Consider the following 10,038-nt stretch of genomic DNA (forward strand, 5'->3'; position numbering starts at 1 on the left):
ATTCTTAGGAACAGACTCACGTGTGGGTGTGAGGGAGAGTTGGTGAAATCGTGGACTAATCTAAATATTTTTGTTTAATTTCTCATCCAAAAAGCCTCCAAGCGCTAAAGGCAGCTCCGCTTCCACCTTCTCACTGCTGCTGGGATCACCTTTGGGTCCAGCACCTGGTGGCGGTCCCGGAAGCTGACATTGTTGACTTTACCAACAACTGCCTCAGTTTACGATCTTAACGTTTGCGCTCTCACCGCCGCCCGTCTTCTGCTCCTTACACTGTGAGCGGCCTCAGAGCCAAACCTTGGTCAACACCTCTGTGCTAATTTTAAACCCTCTAGTCTCCAACACAAATTTTAACATTTTCCGCCGCAGCCGAGCTCCAAATTGGGCCTGATTCCTGCATCTCGATTCCCAGCCTTTTAAGCACCGAATCAGAAAGCAACAGAACATGTTATTGTGTGCTGAAAACTAAAATAGTCTTTATTTACTATTGCTAAGATCATTTAAATGTTTACTGCGCAGAACATTTTCTAATTTAGTGCCGTAACCAATGACATAACATCATCTGTTATGACGTATACTGCTGGACCCAAACTAGTGACTGAAAATCAGGATTTGTCTCTTAGATTTTGGTCACTCTTTTTTATAATGAGTCCCTCAAACTTTATGGACGTCCAATTCTATAATAATCTAATAATGGAAAATGTTGCTTTTGCTGAACCATTTCTATAATCAGAATAATGATTTAATCTGCTGGTCTTCTCAGCCCTGATCTCATCATGTATTACAGACACTCGAGAAAGAAACAGCAGTAAACAACAAGATGGAAAATCTGATCCTGGTGTTTACAGACTCATCTCTTAAGTAAAAGGGAGAGCTGCTGCAGTGTTTCCATGATAATTAGAGGCTTCTCAGGTAGCCGGAGTCAGTGAATCCTTCAATATGATCTGAATAAAAACTGCGAACAAAGTGCGGGAGAATGCTGAAGATCGCTCCCGTCACTGCCGCCAGCAGCCCTCGACGCTCCGCCGGCCTTTTCCTACCTTTCCTGCCCCAGTGAACCAGCTCCATCCTTAGGCCCAAACCTGGACTTCCTCAGCCCAGCTCACCTCCAGCGCCAGCCCCCGTCGCTCTCCAAAGCCCTGCTCTGCTATTTTTAGTCGCGCTGCGCCTGTGCCGGCGTGGCTCCACTGTTTGCCGAGTGTGTGGTGTTGTGACAAGGGCCCGCATGGGAGCCGTAATGATACAGTGTCTCCGTCTCCCTCCTGGTGCTCAGATAGAGATTGTTTAAACAGTATCCTGAGCAGGGGACGGGTCCCATGACAACTCCATAAATATTTACCAGCAGAAGCCACGCCGCTTCGCTTGAGGAGAGCTCGTCCTCAGGCTACCTCTGCAATGTTTTTCTTCTGCCCTTTTTTTCCATTGTTGTCTCTCGCAACTGTAGTATGTGTTGTTTTGATGATTTCCTTTGGATCTTGATGCTTTTTTTTTTTTTTTTTTTGAGCGAGAGGTGTTTTTACTAGCGCTGCTTTCGCCTTTACACATCATCATCTGACTGGAACACCAGGATGTCCTGAACGTTAGCGCTACGCTGTATGTTCCACGCTGTGGTAAACACGTTAAAAGACGCGGCGTCGTCCGTGTTAAGGCCTGCTGGTTCTTAGAAGTCTGAAAGGTGATTGACACTCCTGAAACACTGCCCGCAGTAGTCAGTAACATTATGAAATATTTTTGCTTCTGATTGCTGTCAGGAGACGTTATACTTAGAAACTAAAAGTGGGCCCGTGGGCTGTTGACTGCCGATCAGTCAGTAATGTCAGACCTGCAGCAAACACGCTCACTGCTGCCAACATTGACTGAATATTTTCAATTGACTGATCCATCCATCCATCCGAGTCACATTCATTTATTATATCTTTAGAAACCATAGACCCCTTTGAACCTTAAAATGCGTTTTGGGTGATCAGACTGCAGTGAAAGCACAACTTTAAATACACACACAATGCACTGAGGACAGGGCTGATGATTACTTTCATTGTTGATTAATCTGTTAATTACTTTCTTGATTAATTAATTAGTTTGGTCAATAAGATTTTGTCCACAACCTTCAGTTTACTGTCAAAGAGGAGTAAAGAAACCAGAAAATATTCATATTTAAGAAGCTGGAATCAGAGAATTTTGACCTTTTTTGTCTTAAATTTCTTCACTAAATAGTTGCCGATTAATTTAATAGTGAATAACTCGTTGATAAATCGTTGCAGCTCTTCATCCCATTGGCCAAACCACCTCTGACGATGGTCAGGGACACATTGCGACCACAGTGAATCGAAGCATAAATGCATCAGCAGCTACGTGAGTGGAAGGAACACTAAGACCTGGATGACACCGCAGTCTTCCACAAATGAAATGAATGGGATCTCAGTGGACACTGGAGACGTGTTGATATCAGGTGTAAATATAATGAGGTTAAATCATGTCTACACACAGTCTAGGTGTAGAGGGAGTGATTGTTAAACAGCTGGGAGGTGCTGAGTAATTCGAGGCCATATTTTCTGTACTTTCCATCATTCTGAATCATAAATCAGGTGAAGCAGGTGTTCAGCTGTGTTCTGTGTGGTATTAAAAAGGTCTTATTAGTCATGACTTTAACTTGGTGAACTCTGCAGAAACCCGGCTCACAGCTAAACACGGTTAACTGAATCACTGCAGAATTAAAAGTTCCTTTCTCGCTCTTCCTCTCCGACAGATGATGGCAAGATCTTTCACGGCAGCGGTGTCGGAGATGCTTTTGGTCCTCGCTGCTTCAAAGGTGACATCATGGGCTGCGGCATCATGTTCCCACGAGACTACATCCTGGATGGAGAAGGTGAGGGCTCGGGGTTCAGGTGCTCCGATTGCGCTGTCGCTCATTGAAGCGGTTGGTGTGTCTGTGGGAGGCTTCGCTCTTAGACCTGCTTAAGGTGGTTTAGCATAAGGCGGTTGTGGCAACATTCAGTCTTAGCGGAGTCCATTGTGTTGTCTGTGGGAAAGAAACTGGATGCAAACCAAGATCCCCCGCATGGAGCACAGAGCAGTCACTTAAAGGGGAAGTTCTTACCTCTTTGCATGAGAGACAAATACAGGCTCTCCTGCTCTCAGGTGGTTTCAAATGACCAAACCTGTGATAACAATGTGGACGAACCGTATTATTCAAGCTTATGGACAGCAGCTAATGCTATCTAACCTTATAAGGGCTCATTAGACAACATGTCAGGTTGTGGCATTAATTAACGTGTTTTCTGTCTTACTCCTTCGCCCTGTGTTCCCTCCCCTGGCGTTTTATCACTGAGCACAGAAACAGCTCTGCTCTGCACACGAAAGCCTCTCGTCAGACACACTGAGCTCTGCTTTGTCCTCAGGTGACGTGGACGACTGGGATCAGCTGGAGGTCCGTCCGAGCCACGCTGGCGTCCAGAACGTTCTGTACCTCAACGATGACGAGGAGGAGGAGGAGGATGGAGAGGAAGTAGAGCAGGGACAGGAGGGCAGGAAGGTCACGGTGAGGAACATTCATAAATATAACTGCTAACCGTTGATGCACGTAACTAAAATATCCTCGTTTTAGATTCATGTCACGCTTTAAACAGGAAATGATGTAAACCTGCATTAATTAATGAATTGGCCACAAGGGGGCAGTTAACAAGCTGTAAACACAACACTGATTTAAATCACCTCGTAAATGTTTTCTGGTGAACTGGTCTGCACATTGGAAACAAACAGTTTCCTGTTTACGCATCCAGCAGACACAGAGCGACGTTAGCATGCAGTTAGAGTCCTGTTTGTTATATGAGGAAAATATTGTTTCAGCTGCTTTAAATTAAGACTGAAGAGAGCCTACTGCCCTCCAAAAGATGAGACTGACATCATGAATATTTAGGCAAACATACTGACTAAAGACGGACCAGCCCAGTGCAGCTCGAGTAAAAAGAAAACAAGTGTTGTTTTTAAGTATCAGCTCCTACTGAAAAGTGACATTTATCATTAAAACTCAGAACCCACAGCCAGTGTAGTCTGTAAGACAACACTGTGCTAGCTCGCACAGCTAAGAGTGGTGAGCTAGCAGCAATGATGCTAAAGGATTAGCTTACCTGCAGGAAGTAGCGGTCCCATGACAGTCTTCCCACCTCCGTCTGGTGCTGGACGGGTGGTGCACAGTCGGTTAATCAGAACTTTTTCTCAGCTGCTGCTCTGAAACCTGATTTAATGAGAGAACCTTTAGAGGGCCGCGAGCTTCAGCCAACTCGAGAGACAGACAAGAGCAAAAGTGCACAGAAAGTAAGATAAAGACAAGAAAAATGGAAGAGCTTTTCAGTGGTCACATGACGTGACATGCAGCAAAGCAGATGTTGATACAACGCCATTTTCAACAAAGATGGCAGCCAGTAAGGACAGGCACCTCTGAATTAGAGAGGAAAAACCCTGAAGCCGAACGACTCCTTTCACACGACACATCATCATTTTTGATGTCAAGTTATTGATTAGTGCAGTAAAAAACAGCATGTTGTAGACGCACCAGCTGCTCTGCACTTCATCCCACATCATAATGGGATGAGACGGCAATGCCAAACAAAATAAATTCAGGAAATAAAATCCAAACTGACGGTGTGATGTCACAGAAGCAGGTGAGAGAAGTGTTTTGACATCAGCCTAGTGTTGAGCATCCGACTGGGAACAGCCTCCTGGCATGAAGACACCAGTATGAACACGTATTCAGCAGATTTTGCTGGTTTGTGTTTGTCTTTGCTTGTTAAAGGACGCGGCTGCTGTTATTCTGTGTTTGTCACAGCTCATTGGTTCATAATGAAGGTGTACCTCCTCACAAACATACATTACTCAAACAGGAGGAAATAGTGCATTTGTTGGGGACTATTTTCAGGTGCGGATTAATACACAGTGAGTATTTATACATAGCGAGTATTTGGGGCAGCAGGACGGTTTATGTGGGATTGAGGCAAAATAAACTGCAGTGTGTGTGTTCATGGTAATGAAGCAGAATGTCTCCCAGTGTGGTTCACTGGTGTGAATGGAGCTCTATGGCACGGAGGAGGCAGATATATCAGGCTGTGGATGCACCGTTAATACTGAAGAGGTTAAATTGTACTGGTAGTCTTTTCCAGCTTGATCCTTCAAAGAATCCTAAAAACACGAATCCTGTGCGTACATGGAGACGCACAGCCTGTAAACAAAGGGCACATATGGAAACACTTCACAATTATTTTATTATTTTCTCAATTAACTTCCAGCATTGTACCAAATAAGGTCGTTAAAATCAGCAAATTGCAAAAACGGCCAATCAAAAGCTCTCAGACTACAAGTTTACTGTTGTGTAGCATTAAAAAAATGATTGATTGACAAGTTATTGCAGCTTTATGTCACAGCGCAGCGTCACGTCTCCACGCCGAGCGCCGACGGCCTCAGAGCCACCAGAGTCAGTGACTGTCAGTTTGCTTCATACTGACTTTTTAGCAGCGTGACAGCAGCAGTTTCATCTCATTCGCAGTAATAAAGCTCAGCGTCTTGCCTCACAGCGCTCTGGTGTAACTCTGCTCCTGTGGGAGGCTTCGCTCTGACCTTTAGCTTTCAGTCCACGCGTGCCGCCACGCCCCGCTGTAGCATCCATCCAGCCGGTCGCTTCGCACTCCAAACATCCACCCGCTGCGTGCTCCAGCTGTTGTTTGTTTGTTATTGTTTTAATTGCTGTGGTTTTCTCTTCGCCTTGACTCGTAGCCGCCGGGCTAACTTGCCCACACGGTTGTGCAAGCCGAGACCGGGGGGTCACCGAGCGGGTGTGAGCGCACGCAGCGCGGTAACCCAAGTGGGTGAGAATAGAACCGGCCCAGCCGTAATCCGGGGATTTGTCAATATTTACTCAGCGGGACACATTACCCTGAATGCACTGCTCCACGCCATCGGAGCCTCAGTGGGCTCGGCCGCACGTGTGCGCGGCTGTCGGGGCTGTTGCTGTTCAGACGGATGAAGCCTGGTGCAGTTTCACTCACCCTTCATCTCTAATTGAATAGCGGTTAAGCCTTTCTTTTTTTCGAGTGGGTGGTACAGTAAATGTTTGATATGTGACTCAGCCTGATGATCGAACACACACACTCACAGCGCTCCACTTGTTGTTTTAGTGTGTCGGTATTTGCTCTCAGACTTGGAAAGAAGCCCTCGGTATTAGCATTGAAAAGCTTGTTGATGTTCTTTTGAGAACAGCTGGATAATGTTTGATCACTCGCTGATTTAGTAGAGACATGTACTGTAAACACTGACCTTTTTTTCCCCGAGAAGACAGACATTACTCTGTCACCTGTTTGTTTAATGATGTTTCCTAACTGCACATAATTCCTGTTTACAGCGGGCACACTGAGTGCTCTCAAATGAAGTTTGATCGCCATGAAAAGACTTTTCTTTCAGGACTGATTGTTCCTCTGCTCCATCAGTGCATTTACGGTGAAAGGTGTGTCTGTGTTGTCGTGTGTGTGCGCGCACTCACTGTCGCCCCCCTGTGGTCCTGCAGGTGTTCTTCACGAGGAACGGGAAGCTGATGGGGCGGAGGGAAATGGCGGTCCCTCCCGGCGGCCTCTACCCCACCGTGGGGATGCTGAGCAGCGGAGAGAAGGTCAAGGTGGATCTGCATCCCCTCAGCGGATGAGCCGCGAGCTGGACTCGACCCGTGACGCCCTGCAAACAGCTGGCTGCGCTGTAGAGCTCACCCACGGTAGCCTAGCATGCTGCTAACACTCGCCAGAACACACTCCTCAAGTTCAGCCGCACACACGCACGTCTCCGTCGTCTTCCTCGAAACTGCCTCGGCTTTAATTTATAAGAGTTGTAAATTTCATCGCGGCCGGATCCTCCTCCTGGTTGTGAGGCGGTGGAGGGAGCTGCTGCGCCTCCACCCCAAAACTCCTGGAAGATATTTAAGTGTTACTTCTATGCAATCTGTACCGCCGTCATCCTCACGTCTAACCTCCTCCTGCATGCGGCGTCAAACGGCGAGCTGTGAATCCCTCTGATGAGGTCTGGCACGCTCGCTTTATTTCATTTGTCACGACCCCAAGCAAAGCAGAGCGAGGCCAACGCTTGTGCCGAGTCAGAGCTCGTCGGCGGTTTATGTTTCAGGGAATACACCCTCTCCCTCGCTCGCTCACACACACACACACACACACACACACACACACCCTCCCGGTCCTCTCCCTGGCTGAGGCTGCCCTCCTGTGAGCGATCAGGGACCTGCTGTTGGCCCACCTCGCTCGCCGCTCTCCCGGAGCTGGCAGGAAGTGAACAGTGGATTCGTTTCAACGTTTCACAAATGCGTTCGCGCTCGTTTCGTGTGAGATAATCACAACCTCACGCGAGCTGCTGTGACTGAGCGGCGTCAGAGCCGGTATTTCCTGAGTGGATGAAGATTTCTGAGCGTTTCACAGTTTCCTGTTGGAGCCGGAACACAAACAGAAAGACGTCAGGCGTGTTTTCTACCAGCCATCCGGGAAAGACACGTTTAAATTCATCGTCAGAAGTTCAGGGAGCGTTTTGTTTTTGCACTTTGAGAAGGGGCAAACCTGAAGACAGCAGGTGGACAAAATAACAAGAACACCTTCCAGTATAATGCGTCTGATGCGACACCACAATCGACAGCCATGAAAATAACCACAGAGCTAAAGAGACACCTCTGAACAGAAAACGTCAAACCTCACGCAGACGTCCGTCAGACTGCATCACGCTGTCACGTGTTTCACTGCGTTCTGATATTTTGTTCTCCTTTGATCACATTTGACTCGCCGTGCACGTTTACCGTCGACATGAAGGATTATTTTGAAGGAGTATTTCCAGTCTTAACTTTCTTCTGCCGCTTTTTAACCAGGAAGTGATCATGAGATGCTTTGCAGGTAGTTTAAAAGAGCCAAGAGAAAAGAACAATCAGTTCACAGTCACTTCCTGCTTTCGGCGTCGGGCGGTAAACTTCCTCTCTGCGATGATTTAACCACTGGATGTTTTACGAAGATGAAGATGAAGACGTTTGCTCGCTGCGTGCGTGTTTGTGGGGCCTGATTCACAAAGCCACATTTAGCCATTTAGTCAGCCGGCCAATCAGATCACTGGAAATGCTGAGTCGTTTAATGAAAGCAATCGTTGATGATTCCCACACTGATTTATGGCCTCAGCTTCACTTCACTGCTCGAGTTTCTTCCTCTTCTTCTTCTTCTTCTTCTTCTTCGGTTTTGTGATTATTTTGAACATTTTTCATCGCTGACGCTTCGCTGCTGATGTCAGTGTTTCATATGAAGTCTCACTGATGGAGCGTTGCAGGGATCAGAAGCGATGCAACACAACCAAATATCATCGTTCTTCTTCCTTTCCAAGACTTGGTGCCTACATTACCCACAATGCAACTCGTCTGTTGAAGATTTGCATGCGTTGTGCTGGTAGGAACTTAACGTTACCCCTACTTTGTTTTCAGCGGTGGAACGTAACAAAGTGGATCTCTGAAAACGCCCAAGTTCAGCTGAAACAGAAGTCGATTAATCGATTAACAGAAAATGATTTGAAAACTACAAATTTTTACAAACCAAACAATCGATTCACGGAGAAAAGAATCAGAGGATGAATCATCGTTAGCTGCAGTCTGAAAAAGGTCAAAACGAGCTCCATCTAAACCGACGACAGCAGTGAAGTCATAATAATCTACCGACATCACAGCTGATAGCAGGACAGTCACTGGGGACGGTTTTAATCCTTTCAGTGCGGTTCACAGGGTGTCAGACGTCAGGTGACTCAGACATCAGGTGACTCAGACGTCAGGTGACCCAGACAGACCCGGCCGAAGCTGCTTTGTGAAACAGGCCCGGAGATGAAACAATCCGTGTCGGCGAGTGAGAAACCCCGTCTGTCCGTCGTGTCAGTGGGAGCTGGTTTCCACACCAACGGTTCAGAGTGATTATTTTTGTTCTTCTGCGTCTGTCTGATCAAAGGGAATGATGACGTCTGCTTTATTAGACTGTATCAGCTCCATCGGTTAATCAACCTCTTCATCAGGCTCCTCTGCGTCTTCCCTCATCTGTATTTATCCACGACGGCAGCAGCAGCCCTGTGACGTCAACTGTACCGTACATTCCTCTGCACCGTCCTGTGAGGTGCACGCAGCAGGTTTCTGCATCATTCATACACTAGAATACTGCAGACGGTAACGCTAGAGACACAACACGATGTAAAAAAACTACACAGGGTTAAATGTTAAATCACCAATCTGCTGGAGATCGTTTTTAGCTGTTGTCACGCATTCGTTTTAGAGCCATTGACGACCTTAGCGGGTCTACAGGACATGTGAACACACGTCAATCAGTTCTTCTCCTCCTGCAGGGCTGGATCGAGACTTACGTTCAGGTTCCCGCAGCCTGAACTGGAAAACTTGTGCTAGACAGTGCAAAGATATTAACGAGACACTGACGTGGGCGTTTGGGCCGCGTCGAAGTTCAGGGTATTCAAGTCGCTTCTGTTAAGAGTTTACTCAGAATCTCAGTTTACAGCCGCAGTTCAACCAAATTAGAGCTAAATCTGAACGTGTTTGTAGCGTCTCCAACTTTACTCACCAAGGACTCCTGAAATAATTCCTTGCCTTGTTGACTTGCACTATAAAGGCCTTGTTCAGTACATGTATGATCATCAATAAAGGGTTCAGTAATGTAACAGAGTAACAGCTTGTTTTGTTTTTGCTGTCAGACTAACTTTGGTACCACTTTCTGATCAGTTACCCCCAACGAAGGGTTCTTATTAGATCGTTAAATGTCCCTCTGGCTGGTTTTATCATTCATTTAGCGATGATGCTGTTAGAAATGTCGCTAATCCACAAAAAAAAAAAGAAGTTATTAATTAACGGACTCTGGATATTCGGCGTCAGAGAATCGTTTGGAAATGTTCTTGTGATCTGTGGTCTTTTCCTGTAGCGCCACCATGAGGTCCACTTGTGGTTTTGAGTGAAGTATTGAATGGATTCATGTGATATTT

General features: G+C 46.5%; 1 protein-coding gene across 1 annotated transcript in view; it reads left to right on the forward strand.

Moving 5' to 3' along the window:
* spryd3 (SPRY domain containing 3) overlaps positions 1–9,724 on the forward strand; it is a 53,634-nt gene extending 43,910 nt beyond the window's left edge. Inside the window, exons 9-11 of the mRNA XM_076741873.1 lie at positions 2,744–2,863; positions 3,396–3,535; positions 6,551–9,724. Of these exons, the coding sequence (XP_076597988.1) occupies positions 2,744–2,863; positions 3,396–3,535; positions 6,551–6,685 (395 nt within the window). The 3' untranslated portion in view covers positions 6,686–9,724. The remainder of the gene's footprint in view (positions 1–2,743; positions 2,864–3,395; positions 3,536–6,550) is intronic.
* The last annotated feature ends 314 nt before the right edge of the window (positions 9,725–10,038 follow it).

Source organism: Chaetodon auriga, chromosome 10 (genome assembly GCF_051107435.1).
Source record: "Chaetodon auriga isolate fChaAug3 chromosome 10, fChaAug3.hap1, whole genome shotgun sequence".
NCBI lineage: Eukaryota > Metazoa > Chordata > Actinopteri > Chaetodontiformes > Chaetodontidae > Chaetodon > Chaetodon auriga.